Source organism: Mandrillus leucophaeus, unplaced genomic scaffold (assembly GCF_000951045.1).
Source record: "Mandrillus leucophaeus isolate KB7577 unplaced genomic scaffold, Mleu.le_1.0 Scaffold612, whole genome shotgun sequence".
Taxonomy (NCBI): Eukaryota; Metazoa; Chordata; class Mammalia; order Primates; family Cercopithecidae; genus Mandrillus; species Mandrillus leucophaeus.
In genome coordinates, this window is record NW_012106609.1 from 1788888 (window position 1) to 1812116 (window position 23229).

Sequence of the window (23229 nt, forward strand, 5' to 3'; positions counted from 1 at the left end):
TTTTTTTGGAGACGGAGTCTCACTCTGTTGCCAGGCTGGAGTGCAGTGGCGCAATCTCAACTCACTGCAACCTCTGCCTCCCAGGTTCAAGTGATTCTTCTGCCTCAGCCTCCTGAGTAGCTGGGACTACGGGCGTGCGCCACCATGCCCAGCTAATTTTTGTATTTTTAATAGAGACGGGATTTCACCATGTTGGCCAGGATGGTCTCGATCTCTTGATTTCGTGATCTGACCACCTCAGCCTCCCAAAGTGCTGGGATTATAGGCGTGAGCCACTTGGACTTGTTGGCGTGGCTTGCCTGGACTTGTTGATTTTTTTTTTAATATTTAATGTTACTCATTTTGATGCTTTAAATGACCCAATTTGGTTAGTGGGAGCTCCTTCAACCTGGCTCCCCAGGTCCTTTTAATATATCCCACTGATTTTTTTAGTATTTCCTTATTTTCTTACAAGATGATGCTCTAGGCTTATCTTATATTTTCCTTGCCCAGTCCAGGAATCAGCAATTTCTCCAAGGAGTTTCTTTAATAGGTATGTAGTAGTATATAGTAGTAGTTTCTTAGTTTCTTTTAGTAGGTATGTCATTTAGAAGCTAAAATTGTCACTAAGTGTTCACATTGATACTGGAGTATCATTGCTTTGAGGCATTTCAGCAGACAGAACTAGGAAAATTTATGCAAATAAGTGTGTATATATATGTGCGACACATGTATATATGAATACATATTTGTCGTACTTTTAAATCATGAGTTCATACTGAAACTTCTAATCCAACACCATGGGTGCTTCTTTGCCTTCCTTCATTCTGTATTGTCTCTCTTACTACAGCAGTAATAACCCTGGCTCCCATTATTCTCAATATATTTCACTCATTTGCTCAGTGCTACCATAAATACAAGTTTCAGAATCACTACAGCTCTATCAACAATAAACCTTCTAAAGTTCAAGACTTCTTTGTAGTTCGTTTTGTCTTTAAACTGAAGATACATGGTTAAGTTACCTGAATTAGTAACTGAGTGGTTATCAATGTGAATTAGTCATTTTTGTTTGTAAACTACTTTAAAGCCTTTCCTCCTACACTGTTGACTTGATTTTACTAAGTAAAGCATTAATAGTTTTACCAGAACTGGAGATTAAGTTTGCGCATAAGGACCAACCATGGAGTGCTGATCCAAGATGCCCCCTGGGCATCCTCTGTGGTGAAAACCCAGGGCCCTCCCACTACTGATGGCTTTCCCTTGGCTCCAGAGATCTGTTAAGCATTGCTTGGACAGTGAATCATTATTTCAAGGTCAACTTAATGTGTGACTGTTTATTCTCCTGTTTTCCTGTTTCAAAAATATTTTCCCCTACCCCCCATTCCCAGTAGCCCTTAAGAGTCATTCTTCTTTTTTTAATTTTTATTTTTTAAGCATCTTTCTGCTCTCCTTCAGTCACCAATCCTAGTTGGGCTCTAAGGACTTTTGCAGCAGTCTCTTCACTAATCTCTGTGGCCTCCCACTAAGCTGTAAATCCTGTTCTCAGCTACCATACTAACTCCAGATCCATATTTTGTTGCATTCCTCTGCTCCAGCACTTCCAGAGCTCCCTGTTCTTCAGACTCCTTAGCCCATATAGGTGGTCCTGGACACTCTGTCCCTCCCTTGCTTCCCTAGTGAGTTTCTGAGCCAACAGTTTTTGTTTTCGTGATCTCTGCTATGGTCCATACAAAAGTATATACAAGCTCTTTTTTTTCTTTTTGGAGGGAAGAGTCCAAGAAGTGTTTCACCAGGTTGTGCAATCTGGATACTGAGATGGTAGAGGGGCTGTAAGATGGTAGAGGAACCAGCTCAGGAGAGCAACTGGGCTAGCAGCTTTACGGAAGCCTTGGATGGTGGGGAAACTCCCGTACAGAAACTCAGCTGGTCAAAGAAACTCGACGCTGCAAGACCTTGGAAGCTTTGTCAAGTGGACCAGCCTCCATGGACCATGGAATGCCTTGAGAGTAATGACAGTTGAGTATTCTCTTGGCTGTTGTGTGGGAATGCCTTTCCCAGCTGGTGCCCTCACCTTAAAGGGGAAAAAAAAACCACGGGATTGTAAAAATGGGAAATACTTGGGTCCACTGAGCTGATAGCTGACAAGCATCTGTCTTTAAACTGAGAGCAGATAATGTGGTGAGCTGTGGTGTAGGAGGCACTGCCAGGGTCTTGCTGGTCCTGCCCCTGCCTTGTGTTAAGCCAGTTCATCCTGAGCTACACAGCTAACAAGTGGTGAAGTTGGGATTTGAACTCAGATGGGTTTGACCCCAAGCCTGTGTTCTAATCATTTCAAAGTACTGCCACTCAGCTGATGAGGAAGGTGAGATGGACTTCTAAGCGTTGGCAGAAGAGTAGGGGTCAGGGAGGTTGGTGGTCTGTTCCCCTAGGCTTGTGTCTCAAAGAACCCAAAAAGCTACTACATTTAGACAGCTTTCCTATCTCCTGCATGAATCCCTTGCAAAGCAGTGCCAACAACAGATGGCCAGTCACCTGAGTTGCTAGAGTAATGGGAAGCACATCCACAACATAGCCTTCTAATGCTTGTTAGAAAGTGCTTTTGTTGCCAAGTTCTTCTAGCTTCTTTTTTTGATCCTGCCTTGGTCTCCCCAGCCCAACTTTCTGCCTCTGGTTGCACTGATACTTTGTCCTGGTGCTGGTGCTTAAGATGTGGTCTGTCCCGCCAAAGAAACCTGTGTTAAGTCCACATGTGGACTTAACTCTTGATGGAGTTGAATCAGCCCATTTCACCTATTCAACAGATGTAACTGTTTTGTCTTTCTGGTTCCAAAGGATTTCTGGAGAGCTATGGCTTTACCCTTTTAGAGAGAACTATTGGTCCTCATACTCTGTGCACCTCTGATGTCAGCATGGGATTTCTATAATTCCAAGCAGGAGCTACAGCCACTTGATGATAGGTAGTGCCTCAGTCTGGGGCCTCTGTGGAATCCAGCTGGCATATTCCAGCCAATGTGGCAGCCTCAATAGTTAAGTTTTGACCATGTCCCTACTGTCCTGGGTGGTGAAAATACCCCCTTTATGTGTTCTTGGGAGAAGATGCTCTTCAAAAAGTGGTGCCTGGTAAGAGATTTCCACAGAACAAGACACTCAGAAGGGCAGGGATAGAATCTTACCTGAGCTTGGTCTAATATGAAAAGCCCAAGGCTGGGTGCGGTGGCCCATGCCTGTAATCCCAGCACTTTGGCAGGCCAAGGCAGACAGATGGCTTGAGCTCAGGAGTTCATGACCAGCCTGGCCAATATGGTGAAAGTGTGTCTCTATTAAAAATACAAAACTTAGCTGGGTGTGGTGGCGGGTGCCTGTAATTCCAGCTACTCGAGAGCCTGAGGCAGGAGAATCACTTGAACCCCAGAGGCGGAGGTTGCTGTGAGCTGAGATCACACCACTGTACTCCAGCCTGGGTGACAGACTGAGACCCTGTCTCCCCCACCCCCTGCAAAAAAAACACCAAGCCTGAGTGGCATCAGACCTTTGTTTCCCATGAAAATATTAGTCCCTGCTTGATGGACTTTTATCTGGGAACAAGGGCAAACAGGGAGTGAGTTAGTTACAGTCAAGCCACAAATTGGAGATTTGCAAGCCTGACCCAAGGGAAAGTCCTCAGCTAGTCTCATCCTCTTGTAACCATCAAGATGAGCTATTACAGACCATCCTTGTATGACCTTCCTTCCCTGGCTGCCTGGAAAGCTTACTTGCCGATTTGTCTCCCACACCTTTGCCTTTTCTGTATAAGCATATTAGGCTGTTTAAGGAACTCACCCCATATTGCCAGACCCATGAAGTGTGTAGGGTATGACTTCTTAAGAGTGAGGAGGTCTAATGCCAAGAGAAAACTTTTTTTTTCTGAGACAGGGTCTGGCTCTGTTACCTAGATTGGAGTGCAGTAGTGGTGCAATGTCTGCTCACTGCAACAACCTCCGCCTTAAGGGCTCAAGCTATCCTCCTACCTCAGCCTCACAAGTAGCTGGGACTATAGGTGTATGCCACCACACCCAGCTAATTTTTTATTTTTTTGTAGAGATGGAGTTTCACCATGCTACCCAGGCTGGTCTCAAACTCTTGAGCTCAAGTGATCCACTCACCTTGGCCTTCCAAAGTGCTGGGATTACAGGTGTGAGCCACCATGCCTGGCTGAAAACAGTTCTGCAGCTGCACTGAATCTATGTGGTCTTCAAAAGGGCACTGCCAGGGTGCAATTATGCATATAAGCCCAGAGTCTCAAGCCAGGAGGACCCATGCTACAGGCCACTGGATGTTCCCTGAATGCCTCATGCAAAACTCAGTTTGCAAGCGACTCCTTCTTAAACCAAGATGACTTGGCCTACACACACTCTAGAGAAATCTAAGGAATGAAAGAAAGTGAGCTAGTCCTAAATTCTGCTTTCTTAAAAAAAATTAAAAAGCCAAAACAACAAAACCACCACCTCACTGATATGGTTAACTTGCTGTCATTTAACAGATTATCAGAAATTGCAAAGTCTCTCAAGAGCCACAGGATAGGAAATCATCTCTTTAAAGCCATACCTGGTAGGAACAATAGGATGACTACCACAAGCCTGATTTTGAATAGTTTATTAAAGGAAACGTGAAGCATCAGTTTCAAATTGTACAAAAGGAAAAAAACCTCATATTGCAAATGTACAATTTACAGAATTACTAGCAAAACCAATCAAGGAGACACCGAAAATACAAAAATTTGATTGACTTCAAACTGAACTGGAAACCCATTGGAGTAGATATTTAGCCTTTTTGTGTGGCATGGTAATCTACAATTCTGTCAGCATCTGTTTTCCATACAAGACTGTCACACAAAGGATCAGTTTGTGCATGTGCCAGGGCACCTCATGGCTTGCTCCCCGGCCAAAACCACAGGCAGGCAGGGCTGGGATGGACAGTCCAGTCATTCCTGCGCCTTCACTTCCAGTGAAGCCCACAATTCTGGGAGAAAATGAGGCCCCAGCTCCCCTAACTGGACCCCAAGAATTGCTGAATTAGCGGAGAAAACATTTTGGTGACCAGATTTTTTCAGAACTGTACAAATGTTGAGAAAAATCTGTTTTGTGTCTTTACTAAAAGGATGAATAAAATCATCCATCTTGCTTTCCCGCACAAAAGATGATCACTGGGTGTGCAGAATTTTTAAAAATGTGTTTTGTATTTGATAAAAAAGGGAAAGCCTCATGATTCTGTTGCAACTACTTTAAAAACCAGCCCAGAAACAGCTGTGGATGGATTGGTTTGGAAATTCTGAGGCTTACTTTAGAAATCTGAAGGAAGAAACTAAGTGGGGTTTTTAGAACAATAGCAGCAAGTCATAAAAGTCTAGGCAGAATGCAACTCTAAACCATTGTAGACTGTCCTGAAGATTCATAATTTCTTTCCCCAAAAGAATTATTCTTAATATGCACATTTAACACTGAAATGTAGCTGTAATTCAAGGTAAGCTTAGGAACTTCACCCTCTAAGCACAGACTTCTATGCAGCACATACTTCTATAATCAGTAAACTTAATTCACAAAATTAGCGCATAAGGGTATTAAGTGCATGGGAAGTAGACACAGTTATGTTACACTTAAAATTACTTTCGAATGATAAAGGATTTCTTCATGATTATCTTAAGAAAATGGAAGTCTGTGTAACTTGAATTTGGCAGGGCATGAAATAAGTGGTAAAAACAGCAAACTGATAACTTGAGAATCATTTTTGTTTTACTGAGAATACTTTATTTGCTGGTAGAAGTTGCTAAAAATGCACAGAACAAATACCAATAGAAAATGCACTGTATTTGAATCTCCCTAGTCTATATAAAATGAACAGTGTACAGCATCTGTTGGAAAAATGGCTGCGTGGACATTTCTTATTTTATGCCCACTTATAAATAAAAATAAACCTTTTTATTCAAGAGTATATAAAATCTGGGAATTTCGTATCCATATCCACAGAGGGTGTGTGGTTTTTGGCAGAGATGCACTATGTCAGAATTTCATCTTAGCTTGTCAATGTTCTGCTCCTTCATTATTTGTGTTCCACAAAGGTCAACCAAATCCAGTGAGCTCCAAAACACTCTTCGGCAATTAGGATGAGCTGCTTACTCATAGGTTTAATAAAAATGGTTAGCTTTTAAAACATAAAAAGGCAAAATGTTAAAACGGTTTTTAAATTGTACAACAGGAAAATAAAGTTAAAAATATTTTTTTTTTTTACTCAATGTTGAGTTTTCATAAAACAGGTGTATAACAGTGTTTATCTTGACAGCTGTTTTAAAAATTTAAAATTTCTTCCTCCCTCCAGAAAAACACACACATCTGTATTGAGATAAGTCCAATAGTAGGACACAAATGATTTTCAGGTCAGTCTTTCTGAGTGGACATTCACCAACATTCCCTTGGGTAATTTACATGCTCCTCTTCCGTCACTGCAAAAAGGGATTGACCTTAATCATTTGATTAAAAAACAAATCAGATCACATCAAAAGTGTTTTTCCCCATACAAGCTATCACAGTATATAGGCCTCTAGCTCTAAATAATAGAGTTCCAGATTTGTAAATTTTCTTCAGACTTCAGAACATAGGCATTCCAAATCCCTAGAAAAATGATGAGAAACATAATTATTAATTTCATGCATAAACAGGACCCAGGAACCATAAATAAAAAGCAGTAATAATTTAACATTTACTGAATCATCTTCTATGATAGCTGCAGAGTCAAAGAAGTCTGGCCTTAGCTCAGCTCTCTCTCGCCGATTTCTTGATGGAGGCTGGAAAGAGAAACAGGTTTCTTAATTTTTTTCTGAGATCATTAAGACAATGAATTGTGATAATCAGCTAATATTTCTGACAGTATCATAAATATATAGACCTGCTAAGAGTCAATTTTGAAAGGAAGAAGAGAATCTGGCTTTTATATGAAATACATTTTTTAAAAACCGTACTTTTGGCTTTTAATTATGTTGGCAAAAACAACGCACAAAACTTTCAAACTATAATGAATACACTGAACATGTAAATACATATAAATAACTTTGGGCCTACATGCCCAGGCCATATCTTCCCTTTGAAGTCACAGAAAAATTTATAAAATTGATTAACTACTAGGTGATAAACCTCTGAATTCCCCAAAGCAGGTAGATGGAAAGTTATTGGATGGTGGGGGCAGATTGGAGTAATATGATCTCATTTATATTTATAAAACTTACAAAAACTTCTCATTATGGAAAATTCACAACATACAAAGCAAAATGTTACAGGCTGAATTATGTCCCTTCAAAATGTACATGCTGAAGTCCTAATCCAGTACCTCAGAAGATGCCAGTATTTGGCGACAGGGCCTTTAAAGAGGTAATTAAGGTAAAATGAGGTCATATGGGTGGGTCCTAATTGAATATAGTTGGGGCCCTGATAAGAAGGAGAGACACATATAGGAAAGACCATCTAAAGACAAGGAAGAAGGCAGTCATCTACAAGCCAAGGAGAGAAGCCTCAAAATAAATCACCATCTCAGGACTTCTAGCTTCCAGAAATGTGATAAAAAAATAAATTTCTGGGCCAGGCGTGGTTGCTCACGCCTGTCATCCCAGCACTTTGGAAGGCCGAGTCGGGCGGATCACGAGGTCAAGAGATCAAGACCATCCTGGCCAACATGGTGAAACCCCGTCTCTACTAAAAATATAAAAATTAACTGGGTGTGGTGGCATGCGCCTGTAGTCCCAGCTATTTGGGAGGCTGAGGCAGGAGAATCGCTTGAACCTGGGAGGCAGAGGTTGCAGTGAGTCAAGATCACAGCACTGCACTACAGCCTGGTGACACAGCGAGACTCCATCTATAAATAAATAAATGAATGAATAAAAATTTGTTTAAACCACTTAGTCTGTGGTATTTATTATGGCAGCCTTAGAAAATACATAGAAAAAGCAGCATGATGAATTTCTATGTACCCATCACCCAGTTTCAAAAACTGTCAAACATGTGGCCAGTCTTATTCCACTGAGTCTCACTGTTTTTCCTTTCCTATGTAATTTTGCCTATAACTACTTCAATGTGTTGTCTATAACTGATGAGAACTTTTGAAAAAAACATAACCACCATGCATTACTATTCCTGTAAAAATAAGTTCTTAGTATCACCTATGGTTAGTCCATATCTCAAACATGTCTTCTCATACTGAATAAATTAAGTCCCATATTCGGCATTTTGTTATGCTGAAGCACCGCAGATTTTTGTCAGGCTCAAATTTAAAGCACAAGAGGCCAGATACACATGTGATGCTGAAAGACAGATCTAGTATGAGCTCTCTTCGAAGAAGGTAAAAAGAAAGAACCAGTTTCTGTTAGTATCAGTATTTAAAATATGACTGCTTTGAAAGCAGCTTGAAAAACACCCAAGCTCATCCAAATGCCCACTGTTTTTGGTCAATGTTACCTCCTCCTCACCTCACCCTTCCTCCCAGAATTCTGAAAATAAGAGGATAATTTTTGTTTGTTTGTTTTTTTGAGACGGGTTTCGCTCTTGTTGCCCAGGCTAGAGTGCAATGGCACAATCTTGGCTCACTGCAACCTCAGTCTCCCGAGTAGCTGGGATTATGGGCATGTGCCACCACGCCTGGCTAATTTTGTATTTTTAGTAGAGACGGGATTTCTCCATATTGGTCAGGCTGGTCTCGAACTCCCGACTTCAGATGATCCACCCACCTCAGTCTCTCAAAGTGCTGGGATTACAGGCGTGAGCCACCGTGCCCAACCTAAGAGGGTCATCTTACACCAATGCCCCCACATATTTTAACAAAAGAAAAATATAGTGAATTTCTCTACCAGATCAATAACCATGGTGTCCTCAAATTCTTCATTCATATCTTCTAACTGGCTTCGGGATGACATCATCACATCTTCAAAGATGGGCTCAGCATCTTCCTCCATTAGACCCCGACTGGTAAGAAAAAGGTATTGTCAGAAAGCTCATTAGACTCCACCATTTGGAGTCCTGGCTGTTTCTCAGATGAAAGTTACTCTAACCAACTGAAGTACACCTTCCAATCATGACCTACAGACTACACAAATTATAATGAACTCCAAGACAATTAAGAATCATTCCTTTGGTTCATTCAAGATTTCATCTCACACATCAAAAGGAAGTACAATTCAATAATAATGGTTGTTAATATTTATTTAGCTATGTGTCAATTACCCTAAAATTCTTATTGGTACTATCATCCCAAATTTACAAATGAGGAATCTGAAGCACAGAATTTTTTTTTTTTTTTTTTTTTTTGAGATGGAGTGTTGCTCTGTTGCCCACGTTGGAATGCAGTGGCGTGATCTCGACTCACTGCAACCTCCACCTCCTGGATTTAAGCGATTCTCCTGCCTCAGCCTCCCAAGTAGCTGGGATTACAGGTGCCCGCCACCATGCTCGGCTAATTTTTTGTATTTTTAGTAGAGACAGGGTTTCACCATGTTGGCCAGGCTGGTCTTGAACTCCTGACCTCAAGTGATCTGCCTGCCTTTGCCTCCCAAAGTGCTGGGATTACAGGCAGAGCCACCACGCGTAGCCAGCACAGATGTTTTAGAGCTTGCCCAAGGCCATGCAGCTGCCAAGTGGCAAAGTTAGGATTTAAATGCTGAAAGTGTGAAGAACTCACGTCCTCCTTTCCTATCCTATGCTGCATAGCATATCACGAATTGTAATTTTAACTCCTAAGACCGAACATCAAAGATACCCAAGTCATTTCACAAAATGGTGGGCATCACATAGTTATGTTCTTGTGACACTCAATGTAACACTTACACAGCATGCCTCACTCCAGTTCTCACTTTCATGTAGTTCATTCCTGTTCTGTCCTTCCGATTTAAGTCTTCTAACTTCGGCTGGCCTAACCAAGAGATCTGCATCTGAGGACTAAGAGAGGGTACTATTATTAATTTTGTAGCAGCAGATGATGAATTTAGCTAATGAGCCCCATGCTAAGAAAGCCAAGGTAGGTTTACTTAATCTCATGTAGTAGGAATTAGTTGGATTTATTCTGGTGCCTTTTTATTAAAAAGGCAGTAAGTTGCCCAAAGATATCTGTAAGTCTCCAAGAGAAGCTGGCTGAGGCTAACTGTTAGATGCTTAAACTATCAACCAAATCTCTGCCAAACAAGGGCTCTCAAGACCTCTGTCTTGGGCTGGTGCCCCACTCACAGGTGTACCTAGCTGGACAGCAGACCCCTAACTAACAAATTATGTTGGCTTGGCAGCTGAAAGTTCTCCAGAATTCAACAAGGAAGAATATAGCAGCTTTTCCTCAGTCTTTATGGAGTCAAATCTGCACTTGTACTCTAAACTTACTGGCACATGGAAGTGTGTGTAAATATGCCTCTAAGGATTTTTTTTTTTTGAGATGGAGTCTTGCTCCGTCATGCAGGCTGGAGTGCAGGGGCGCAATCTTGGCTCACTGCAACCTCCGCCTCCCCGGTTCAAGGGCTGCTTCTGTCTCAGCCTCCAGAGTAGCTGGGACTACAGGTGCCCACCACCACGCCCAGCTAATTTTTTGTATTTTTAGTAGAGACAGGGTTGCACCGTGTTAGCTAGGATGGCCTTTATCTCCTGACCTTGTGATCCACTCACCTCGGCCTCCCAAAGTGCTGGGATTACAGGCATGAGCCACCGCGCCCGGCCAGGAATCTTTTTTTAAGACAGGGTCTCACTCTTGTCACCCAGGCTGGAGTGCAGTGGCATGATCTCGGCTCCCTACAACCTCTGGCTCCCAGGCTCCAGTGATGCTCTCACCTCAGCCTCCCAAGTAGCTGGGACCACAGGCATGCACCACCATGCCTGGCTAATTTTCTTTTGTGGTGGTGTTGAGACAGAGTCTGTGTCACCCAGGCTGCAGTGCAGTGGCACGATTTTGGCTCACTGCAATGTCTGCCTCCCGAGTTCAAGCAATTCTCATTCCTTGGTCTCCTGAATAGTTGGGATCACAGGCATGTGCCACCATGCCCAGCCAGGAAACTTTAGTGATTTTTTAGCCAATACAAACTGTCACATGAACTTGTTTCTAAGCTATCTTTATATCATGTGGGGCCACCACCTTGATTAAACCTATAAACCTGGAGCAGGGAAAAGAAGGCAGACCACAGCCACAGCGACTGACAAATGGTAAGGTCAAAGAGGCAAGGCAGGCTGCTAAAATAAGGAGAAACCCACCCTGTAGGAAGAGGGGCGGGGATACTGGTTAGCTCGCCCATCTTGGGATGCTTGCCATAAGGCAAACCACCTTCTAGGATACTTGGCAGCACAAGAAAGCCCGGTTATACTATGGGTAACAGTGAGTATCCTCTTGGGTTTGCAGGCTGATCCCTTAGAGCAAAGGGGTCTTATGAAAAGCCAGGATTTGATACTTCTAACACTGTTTCTTTCATTTTCAACCTAACTAAATTTGTTGAGTACAAGTGAGAGTTCTCCCTCTTATCCATCAGAGTAATTCACAGCATTACCCCACCATACACAGAAACATAAGTTAGGAGCTCAGAGAATTTCAAAGTTGGATGGAAAACAACAAAAGATTTTTATAAGCAAAACACACCATCACCCTCTGCTTTCTCTACAATTTGCAGAGGCCTGTCTACTAGAAAACATTTTAATTACTAGCATGGAGAAAAGGTAAGACCTTGATTCTTTCTTTGAGGGCAACTATTCTCAGAATTTATCAAGTAAGATCTTAAAAATTCTTAATCCATGAGAAGTTTGAGTTTAAAATATAAATGTAACAAGACAAAATATTAATTAAATGGATGATAAAGGTCATATAGTCTATTTGGTGTTCAGACTACTGACAACATAGGCTCTTACAGGTTTTCTTGCCTAGGAAGTAACCTGCATTTCTTGGCAAGTCCCTGAGAAGAAACAGACCTGCCCAATGAAAATGCAAATGCTAACTGAAATTAGCACTTAGTGAGACACCATACATTTAAAGGTCTGTGAACTTCCAGGAACTGATATCTTCAACAATGTTTGCAGATTTTGTATAGCTCTTCTCACATAAAGTTTTTACCCTCTGTTTCTGGCTTCTTTTATCATGAAGTGACCAGCAATATGTTCTGATGAACAAATAAAGTTTTTCTTAAATAGTTTTACTTTCTTTAAAGGTTTTTTGCCAAGAAGACAAATTTTTGCTACTTACTTGTGTAAAAAGTCTGGTTCAGAACCATGTTCAGACTCAGGTTCTTGAATCTGGTCTCCCATGGGCCGGCTATTCTCCCGCAGTACAGTGGACGTGAGTTGTGGTGCTGGCAGGGGGCCAGGGGTCTGAATCATGGTGTCAGTCCTGTTTAGCCATGTGTTATCCAGACTCTCATCTGTAAAATTCCAGTTAAGGTCACAGAATGTTGTGGGTGAACTCTGGTGGCAGTTATAGCACAGACTTGTGAAGAGTGTGGCTATGCAGTTAGACTGCCTACTTTAAATCTCAGTTCCACCACTGACTTCTATGACTTTAATGACTCTGTACAAGTCATTAAACTTTCAAAGTTGAGTTTTCTCATATATACAATGGGGACATCATTACCTAACCTCACGAAGTTGTAGGGACTAAATGAGGTAATGTATGTAACCACTGAATGTTAGCTATCATCACATCATCATCTCTTTAAGTCCCTCCATCTCTCAAGATTCATTCATCCTAGAAGGGGAAGATTGCAGCCAGCCAGAGTTTGCTCAAGCAATAAAGGGCCTATTTCCTGGGCCTCACAGGGGTCTCAGGCAGTAGCAATTAAAATCTGACTGACTTTTGTGGAGAAATAAGCAAATCCCCTTGCATAACTAGACACTGGTCAATAACTTCTTGCCAGGTTATACATATGGAGATGGGTTGAGAGGTTCACCATTTTCATGCCTCTGTGTCCTTCAGGGAAGCCTTCCCTGATTACCCCCACCCAATCCCCCACTTAACATTTTTTTTCTCTCTTTTTTAAGATGGAGTCTCGCTCTGTCGCCCAGGCTGGAGTGCAGTGGCGTGATCTTGGCTCACTGCAACCTTCGCCTCCCAGGTTCAAGCAGTTCTCCTGACTCAGCCTCTCGAGTAGCTGGGATTACAGGTGACTACTACCACGCCTGGCTCATTTTTGTATTTTTAGTAGAGACAGGGTATCACTATGTTGGCCAGGCTGGTCTTGAACTCTGGACCTCAGGTGATCCGCCCGCCTCGGCCTCCCAAACTGCTGAGATTACAGGCATAAGCCAACACACCCAGGCTTCTCTTTTAATTTCTAGAGGAAATACATTCTTACTCACTTAGGACTTAATTATATACTATCCTGTATTAGCAGGTATGTAATTTGTCATGTGTGTAAACTGTCTCTGTAAAACTTAAGTTTTCCAGGGGCTAGGAACTGTTTTTCCTTCAGAACTTATGAAAACGGTTTATAAAGATCTTTTTTTTTGAGACAGACTCTCACTCTGTCGCACGCTGTAGTGCAGTGGCACAACCTGGGCTCACTTCAACCTCCGCCTCCCAAGTTTAAGTGATTCTCCTGCCTCAGCCTCCCAAGTAGCTGGGATTACGGGCATCTGCTGCCATGCCCAGCTAATTTTTGTATTTTTAGTAGAGATGGGTTTCACCATGTTGGCCAGGCTGATCTGGAACTCCTGACCTCAAGTAATCAGCCCACCTCGACCTCCCAGAATGCTGGCATTATAGGCGTAAGCCACCGGCTAAGATGGTTTATAAAGATTTGAGCAGATTAAAGCATTATTTATAAACTATCCTGATAAAATATTACCAATTTTTTTTTTTTTTTTTGAGATGGGGCTTTGCTATGTTGCCTAGGCTGATCTTAAACTCCTGAACTCAAGCAATCCACCCATCTCCCAAAGTGCTGGAATTAAGGGCATGACCTACTATGCCCGGTCAAGTTTCTACCTATAAAATTTCTAGGCTGGGCGCGGTGGCTCACGCCTGTAATCCCAGCACTTTGGGAGGCCGAGGCGGGCGGATCACGAGGTCAGGAGATCGAGACCATCCTGGCTAACACGGTGAAACCCCGTCTCTACCAAAAATACAAAAATTAGCCGGGCGCGGTGGTGGGCGCCTGTAGTCCCAGCTACACGGGAGGCTGAGGCAGGAGAATGGCGTGAACCCGGAGTTTGCAGTGAGTGGAGATCGCGCCACTGCACTCCAGCCTGGGCGACAGAGCAAGACTCCATCTCAAAAAAAAAAAAACAAAAAAAACAAAAAAAAAACTACATTATTTTAATATAAGGCTTCTTAAAAAGTATTACTGCTTTGGTTTTCCTTCTGAAGAATTCTAATCCCAATACATAGTATTAATCCCACTGCTTTTCCTCTCCTTAAGTCTCAGAGATGTGTGTGTTAGGCTCCTCCTTTGCCATCGAGCATCCTGTTTCTCCTTGTATTTCTCAGGTTTCTGATATTTTGTTAGACATGTACATTCTAGATTGGCTTTTCTGTGCCTGGAAATACCTACCCATTGTCTTGGTTAAAGTAATTCCTATGATCTGAAGCTCACTACTCAATCTCTTCTTAGTTAACAAAGACACATTTCATCATCTTCTATTCATAACACATTTCATTCAACATTTAATTCAGAACTTTTATTCTCTACCACACTTAAAATTTTATGATAAAAAGATTATTATCACTTAGGTTCTGAACCTGGTAAACTCAACTGTCAGCTGTCTACTACATGTCATCTTTTCCAGAAAATCTTCCTATATTCAAAAGTTTGGTCACTGCCTATATGTTCCCAGAACCTCCTGTGTTTGGCACATCAGAGCATTGACCATGGTGAAATCAAACAGCCTGTTTCTGTTCTCTCTCCTCTTATCTGCACTCACAGTATATTAATACCTAATCTGTAGTACTTAGCACAGTTCCTAGGAAGGCACTTGGTAGAAACTTACTGAATGAATTGATAACTCCAGGGAGAACTCATTCATCTTAAATAGAAATAGATACTTCTAATCCTTTAAAGATTACTCAATGAAAATATTTCTTTTAATACTTTCTCATTTTCATCTCTGAAGGATGAAACTCTGCAGCCTAAGGGTTTTGTGCATGCAACCCATCTTAGTCATTTTGTAAATCTCAAATTGACAAAGTTTTCTTTTTTGTAATTTAAACAAATTAGGTTATCTGGTTCCATATAAGCTTCTCTTAATCTTGAAAATAATATTGACTGTACCAATAGTGAACATTATGGATAGTTAAAATCTCTAAGCTTTAGTTTCTTTTGTGAAAAATTTAGATAATAGTGTTGACTTATAAGACATTTATACACTTATGCCAGAGACTGACTTAAGTGCTTTACAAATATAAGTCAAATAAATGATTAAATGATATAATGCATGTTAAAACATATTCCTAGTACATAGCAAAAATTTGATGAATGTTGGCTAATAAGAATATTACATTGAAGAATGGCTAGATGCAATGGCTCATGCCTGTAATCCTAGCACTTTGGGACACTGAGGCATATGGATCGCTTGAGTCCAGGAGTTTAAAACCAGTCTGGGCAACAAGGTGAAACCCTGTCTCTACGAAAAATACAAAAATTAGCTGGGTGTGGTGGCATATGCCTGTAGTCCCAGCTACTTGGGGGCTGAAGTGGGAGGATTGCTTGAGCCAGGGAGGTTTTGGGGCTTAAGCCAGGGAGGTTTGAGGGCTGAAGTGGGAGGATTGCTTGAGCCAGGGACAAGACTCCAGCCTGGGTGACAGAGTGAAACCCTGTCTCATTAAAAAAAAAAGGCCAGGTGCAGTGGCTCCCGCCTATAATCCCAGCACTTTGAGAAGCCAGGGTGGGTGGATCACTTGAGGTCCGGAGTTCAAGACCAGCCTGGCCAACATGGTGAACCCCTGTCTCTACTAAAAATACAAAAATTAGCTAGGCATGGTGGTGAGCGCCTGTAATCCCAGATACTTGGGAGGCTGAGGCAGGAGAATTGCTTGAACCTGGGAAGTGAAGGTTGCAGTGAACCAAGATCACGCCACTGCATTCCAGCCTGGGTGACAGAGGGAGACCCTATCTCATAAATAAATAAATAAATAAATAAATAAATAAATAAATAAATAAATAGAAATGCCTGTAGTCATTCTTTAGAGAAAAGTCCAGGATCCTACAGTACAAAGACAAGATTTTATATTTTCTTTCTCTGGACTTTTAAAAAAGAGTTTAAGTCCCAAAGCTGTAATTTGAAAGGAAATCTTAAACTTTGTGGAGATTTTGTTAAACTTGAACAGTAACATTTATATTAATTCTTTTATTCCTTTTGAAATATAGATGCTTTGAAAACTCAAAGGTTAAAAAAAGAAAAGAAATACAGATGCTGCCTAATTTACTGATTGATGCTAGATATGAGGCATTACTATACAATAATGTTCAGATAATTTATTGAATGCTACCTATGTGCCAAGCACTGTGCTCAGTACTGTGTGTGTACTAAGTGGTTTATTTGTAGTTTCTAATATTCACGGGAACTGACAGGATAAATACTCTGCTCATCCTTCATTTGATGAATGATTGAAACTTAGAGAGGTTAAGTAATATGCTCAAAGGTTGCATAGCTGATAATGAGAAGGCCAGGTCTGAATTCTGGAACTCTGATGTTAGAATTTGTACTCCTCATCAATAGTCAATACTGTCTCCCCAGTAATGAAAAGAATCATTAGATTTAAATTCTAATTAATTTTGCCATAGAGTTTAGCAAAACCTTTATTAGTGAGTCATTTTTTAGGCAGCACAGGTAAGATGCTGAAAGATAAGAAGTTATAAAAAGAACAAGAGAGAGGACTCAGATCACAGCCCTCCTCTTGGTTTGGAGAAAATTTATTACAAGCATGGAGAAGGGGGAAGATTATTTGAGAAAACAAGCATTTTTACTTTGAGGCTTCTCTTAGTAATTTTAACAGGAATGTTTTGTTTTAATAGAGCAATTTTTATTTATTTATTTATTTTTACATATAGGAATATCTACTACTGATCAGATTTTCATGACAATTTAACTTCCCATTCCCCACAGTCCAAGAGGGTTATAAAACCAGATTTAGCCATTACTGCCTTTTAAAAAAATTAAATGATGGGAGTCTTGCTCTGTCACCCAGGCTGGAGTGCAGTGGCATGATCATAGCTCACTGCAACCTCAAACTTCTGGGCTCAAGTGATTCTCCCACCTTAGCTTCCCAAGTAGCTGGGATTACAGGTGCATGCCACCAATTAAAAAAATTTTTTTTCTTACAGATGAGAGTCCTGCTATGTTTCCCAGGCTGGTCTCAAATTTCTGGCCTTAATTTCCTGATCCTCCTTCCTTCCCCTGAGTAACTGGGATTACAGGTGTGAGCCATCATACCTGGAGGCCATCACTGTCTTATTGTTCCAACCAAGTGGTAGAACTGGAAAACTATTCTGGTATATTCAATTTGCTGCAGAAATCTACCCTCAAATTACCTGTATCTCACCTATATTAGGAAGAATTTTAATAGAAGAGCATTGTGACTATCTTACTTTATATTTTAATGTATTAGAGGCATATAGTATAGGGATTGATTTTATAGACCTAGCTAATTGTTTCCTCTTTTGGTCTCTCTTCCTTTATGCTCCATGCTTCCTCAACTTCTTTTTCCTTGACGCTTTTCTGTCTTACTTTGTCTGTTCCAATCTTTTTGCCTTAACATCTCATTGTGAATCAAATATACAAGGAAATCACGTGCCTGATACTATTATCTTGCTTCAAAAGATTATTTGCTACTTTTTCTCTTTAAAACCAGGCAAATTGTTTCTTATAGTGTAAAGGCAGACTTACCTTCTACTCGTTTTTTATGAAGTGGAGGTCGTCCTTTCTTATTCCTTACTGATGAGGTTTTGCTGCTGCTACTTCCACTGTTCACAGACATTCTATCATCTTCACCCCCAGTGACTAATGAATTTCTATAGGAGATGAGTGGAAGCCATACATCTTCCCTCCTTTCCATCATCTGCTCAGTAAGGAATTTCTCTAGGTATGAATGACTAGAAACACAATAGAAACAGCAGTGATTTTCATGGAAGCAGTTCATACATCACTCACTTTTTCTTAATCTGAGGCTCTCTCTCTGCAGGTTCTGAAGAATACCTAAGGACACACATTAAATTATTAACAGTGGTCACCTTTGGAAAGAGAGGGACCGAGAAAGTTTTGTTTCACATATTCTTGGGATACTTTAAAGCAAGAGTGTGTATTACCTAAGGGTATGTATGTATGTATGGTCTTTCCCATATTTTTTCCTTTGCTTATAAACACCAATGTTAAAAAAAAAATCAGAAGTTTAGCTCAAAAAGATTATTGAGTTGTCTCATAAAGTGTTCAAGCCAAAGCAGGATTTCTAAGATGGTGGAGTAAGGAGGCTGGCATGCCCTCTTCCCAGGAAAACAACCTTTTAACTAGTAAAATTTACAAAATACAATAATTTAAAGTCTTTGCCAATTCTCTTAAGGGCATACAGCAAATGGAGAAAAATTTATTCAAGAAAATCTGGCCAGGCACAGTGGCTCATGCCTGTAATCCCAGCACTCTGGGAGGCTGAGGTGGGTGGATCACTTGAGGTCAGGAGTTTGACATCAACCTGGCCAACATGGCAAAACCCAGTCCCTACAAAAAAAATTAGCCGGGCATGGTGGCACGCACCTGTAATCCCAGCTACTCAGGAGGCTGAGGCAGGAGAATCGCTTGAACCCGGGAGGCGGAGGTTGCAGTGAGCCAAGACCACCCCACTGCACTCCAGCCTGGGTGATAGTCTGGAGACTCTATCTCAAAAAAAAAAAAAAAAAGAGAATCTAATACATTTTGGTAAGCACAGCAAAAGTTTGTAGCATTTGATCCACAACCTGTTCCCTTCCCTTGTTTCCTTCTCCCTGCCACTACAACTCTATATTTTAGAAACTCTATGTAGTCCAGACAGGTGGCCAAGAAGATGGGGGTTCCCTCTCTCTCTAGTTCCCAGGCTACCCTGAAAGAAAGAAGCATACCATTTGCATTTCTCATCACCTCCCAGCCCTGTGTTGTATAAGTTCTATTCTGAACAGCAACCAGGTAAAATGAAGCTCCTTTTATCCCACCTAGCCTCCACCCCTGGGGTAAAATGCTGCCCCGGGCACAGCAGGCTGAGAACATTGGGGCCCTGAATGCCCCACCTCAAACTCCCTGTCGAGAGATTTCAAACCTTGGGCAAGCTGAGAACCAGGGGTTACCTATCCTCTGCTCTTGATGGAGTGAAAATGAGAGGGTGCTGGTAGTTCTCTGACACTAGCAGCAACAAATGACAGAGCAAAGCACCCAGAAGTTCCACAGAGAAAACCAGAGAAAGAGCCAAGAAGAACCTTCCTGGTGTCATAGTCAATCCTGGGAGGTGGATTTGTTAACTGACTGACTGTTGTAATCATTTTACAACCTATATGTATATCAAGACATCATATATACACCTTAAATCTGTATTTTTTTTAAAGGATTTTTTCCGGGCCGGGCGTGGTGGCTCAAGCCTGTAATCCCAGCACTTTGGGAGGCCGAGACGGGTGGATCACGAGGTCAGGAGATCGAGACCATCCTGGCTAACACGGTGAAACCCCGTCTCTACTAAAAAATACAAAAAAACTAGCCGGGCAAGGTGGCGGGCACCTGTAGTCCCAGCTACTCAGGAGGCTGAGGCAGGAGAATGGCGTGGACCCAGGAGGCAGAGATTGCAGTGAGCTGAGATCCGGCCGCTGCACTCCAGCCTGGGCTACAGAGCGAGACTCCGTCTCAAAAAAAAAAAAAAAAAAAAAAAGGATTTTTTTCCCTTTTTTTTTTAAACTAAAAAACAAGTGATTCTTAATTTCAGTATCTCCCTTCGATTCATTTGAACACAGCCTACCAAATCCTCCACTGTGTTTGTGTGTGTTTTTTTTTTTTTTTTAAATCATCACAGCACTGGAAGAATGTTTTATCACCAGTCTTTGGTGGTTATCAATAGGTTGCTGAGCTAACCTGGCATTTCATATGTTTCTTCTTATATGGAAGAAGGACAACATTTTATTGTTATTGATCTGCTTAAGTAATTGCTATGCTTAACGTTTCTTTTGTTTATAGGTTTCAAATTTTGTGAGTTCATCTGTTTATCCATTAAGCATATTTGGAACAGGTTTAAAAAATAAAATAAAAAATAAAAGTCCTGGGAGTTGAGAAAGCTATGCACATATCCTACGCTGCCTTCACTCATGGGCAAACAAGGGAAGGGAATGAGGCAGACTTGAAACATTCCCCAAGCCACATACAGATCTATCAACATAGGGAGGAAGCTTCACTGGCAAAAGTGGTTTAAATACAACCTCTCACCAAACACTGGCTGAACAAACAGCTATTCTTACACCCAGGAGCAACTCCTAGGAGGCCAGGCTTAAAAATGAAATAATATGCTTCTCTGGTCATCTGAAGACTGTGCACAGCCAAGGCTGCCTTTTCTCAGGAACAATCAGAGAGGTATCTTCCAAGCTGCTAGTCCCTGGCCTAAAATGTGGGTCAAAAAAGTAAATACCCTGAATTATGAAAGCAGCCTGCAAGCGATACACATATCCAACAGTAAAGGGTAAACCTAACTGGCTAAGGGGCTTAAGCACCTTTGATCAGTAAGTGGCTTATGCTAACCCAAGGGTGACCTCCTCAGCAGCCAAGACAAATGATAAAAACAAAGGAAAAAAGATCTAAGCAAAGACATCAGAGGTTGCACAAGGCAGAGAAAAAAGATTTCAGAGTTTGTTCATCCAAGTAACTAAACAAGTAAATGACTAACGAAAAAATAGTATCAACCTCTAGGGGGCAGATAATTAGTAAAGAGTAGCTATATTATTATTTCACAATATATCATTTTTGCAACATTTGTTCTTTTTATTTATTTATTATTTTGAGATAAGGTCTCACTCTGTCACCTAGGTTGGAGTACAGTGGCACAACCTTGGCTCACTGCAACCTCCACCTCTCAGGCTCAAGCCATCTTCCCACCTCAGCCTCCCAAGTAGCTGGGACTACAGGCATGCATCACCATGCCCAGCTAATTTTTGTATTTTTGTAGAGAAAGGGTTGTGCCATGTTGCCCAGGCTGGTCTTGAACTTGTGAGTTCAAGTGATCAGTCCGCCTCGGCCTCCCAAAGTGCTGGGATTACAGGTGTGAGCCACAGTGCTGGCCAAATGTCCAGTTTTTAAGAAAAAATTATGAGACATACAAAGAAACAGGAAAATGTGATAGATACATTGATAAAAGAACAAGCAACAGCACCTTGGCCCACAAAGATTTCAAAGCAATGATTATAAATAAAGTCCCCAACTTACAATGGTTTGATTACGATTATTTTTTAACTTTATGATAGTGTTTTTAAGCTGTGTACTTTAATGGTGAGTACCCATGCAATCATTCTGTTTTGTACTTAGTATTCAACAAATTTCATAGTATATTTGACATTTCAAACAGGCTTTGTGTTAGATGATATTATCAAACTATAGGCTAATGTAAGTATTCTGCATGTTAAAGGTAGGCTATATTATTCTGTGATGTTTGGTAGATTAGTTGTATTAAATGCATTTTTGACTTACAATATTTTAAACTTATGAGGGGTGTATTAGGATGTAACCCCATCTTAAATCCAGGAGCATCTGTATGTTCGAAGAACTAAAGAAAATCTACTTAAAAGTTGGTATGATGACAATATATCTCATGAAATAAAGAATATGAATTAAAAAAAAGAACCAAATGGAAATTCTTAAGTTGGAAGTATAATCAAAATTTAAAATGTACTATAGTGGCTTGACAGTAGATCTGAGCTGACAAAGGCAAGAAACACCACATTTGATGATATATCAAGAGGTTATTCCATCTGAAGAAGAGAGAGAAAAAAGAATAAACAAAAATGAACAGAGCCTGAGAGAAGTATGGGATACCATTAAATATACTGACATATGTGTAATGGGAGTAACCAAGATAGCAGACGAAAAAGCAGAAAAATTTAGGAGAAATAATGGCTAAAAACTTGCCCAGTTTGATGAAAAACATAATTTTATACATCCAAAAGTTCAATGAACTCCAAACAGGATAAATGCAAAAAGATTCACACATGGATTCATCATAGGAAAAATGCTAAAAGCCAAGGATAAAAAGAAAATCATGAAAGTAGTAAAAGAAAAGTAATTCACAACATACAAAGAAAATCCAATAAAATTAATGATTAATTCTTATCACCTGGCTCACAATGGCGGCCAGAAGGCAGCGGGATGACATGGTCAAAGTGTTGAAAGTAAAAAACTATCAAACGAGAATCTTACATCGCTTACTGTAACCTCAATCTCCTGGGCTCAAGCAATTTTCCTGCTTCAGCCTCCCAAAATGCTGGGTTTACAGGCATGAGCCACCCCTGAGAGAATTTGTTGCTGTCAGACCTGCCTACTAAAAGAAGTTAGTCAAGCTGAAACCAAATGTCATCACAGGGTAATTTGAATTTACATGAAAAAACAAAGAGTGCCAGTAAAGGTAATTTGTAGGTAGTTATAGAAGTATAATTACAAATTTTGTATCCCTTTTCTCTTAACTGATTTAAAAAGCAAATATATAAAACAATATGTATATTACTGTATTGTTGGGTCAATAACATAGAAATGTAATATATTTGACAATAAACACAAAAGTGAGTGAAAGAGAAGCTGTATTTGATTATAGGAATGATACTAGATAGCAATTCGAATCCACAAGAAGAAAAGAAGAAAACCAGAAAAATGGTAAATAGAAAGATTAATATAACAAACTCTATAAACACATACTTGCTTTCTTTTCTTTTCTCAGTTTCTATAAAAGATTATCTCATGTATAATTATAACAGTTTATTATTGGGTTTCTAATATATATAGATGGACCATGTATAACAAGAATAGCCAAAAAAGGAGGAAAGGAAATGGATTTATATAGAATTAAAGTTTCTGTATTTCCTTAGAATAAACCAGGATAGACCTTAGGTAAATTTTGTTTTGTTGAGGTGGAATCTCACTCCATCATCCCAGGTGGAGTGCAGTGGCACGATATTGGCTTACTGCAACCTCTGCCCCCTGGGGTTCAAGCAATTCTCTCACCTTAGCCTCCCAAGTAACTCGGATTACAGGCATGTGCCAACATGCCCGGCTAATTTTTGTATTGTTAGTAGAGACAGGGTTT

The 23229-nt window shown here is 40.7% G+C and overlaps 2 protein-coding genes across 4 annotated transcripts in view; one reads left to right on the forward strand and one right to left on the reverse strand.

Moving 5' to 3' along the window:
• The window catches only part of PCCB (propionyl CoA carboxylase, beta polypeptide), a 104052-nt gene extending 101909 nt beyond the window's left edge, over positions 1–2143 (forward strand). The window contains exon 16 of one of the 2 annotated variants that reach the window (XM_012000030.1): positions 1746–2143. In XM_012000030.1, coding sequence (XP_011855420.1) covers positions 1746–1793 — 48 coding nt within the window. In that variant the 3' untranslated portion in view covers positions 1794–2143. Of the gene's footprint in view, positions 1–400; positions 949–1745 lie in introns of those variants that run through there. The other variant, XM_012000036.1, reaches the window with a different exon arrangement.
• A 2452-nt stretch (positions 2144–4595) lies between these two features.
• The window catches only part of STAG1 (stromal antigen 1), a 306806-nt gene continuing 288172 nt past the window's right edge, over positions 4596–23229 (reverse strand). The window contains exons 28-33 of one of the 2 annotated variants that reach the window (XM_012000037.1): positions 17829–18034; positions 12196–12370; positions 9819–9929; positions 8846–8960; positions 6716–6796; positions 4596–6623 (exon numbers count right to left, since the gene is read on the reverse strand). In XM_012000037.1, the coding sequence (XP_011855427.1) occupies positions 6600–6623; positions 6716–6796; positions 8846–8960; positions 9819–9929; positions 12196–12370; positions 17829–18034 (712 nt within the window). In that variant the 3' untranslated portion in view covers positions 4596–6599. The remainder of the gene's footprint in view (positions 6624–6715; positions 6797–8845; positions 8961–9818; positions 9930–12195; positions 12371–17828; positions 18035–23229) is intronic. The other variant, XM_012000038.1, reaches the window with a different exon arrangement.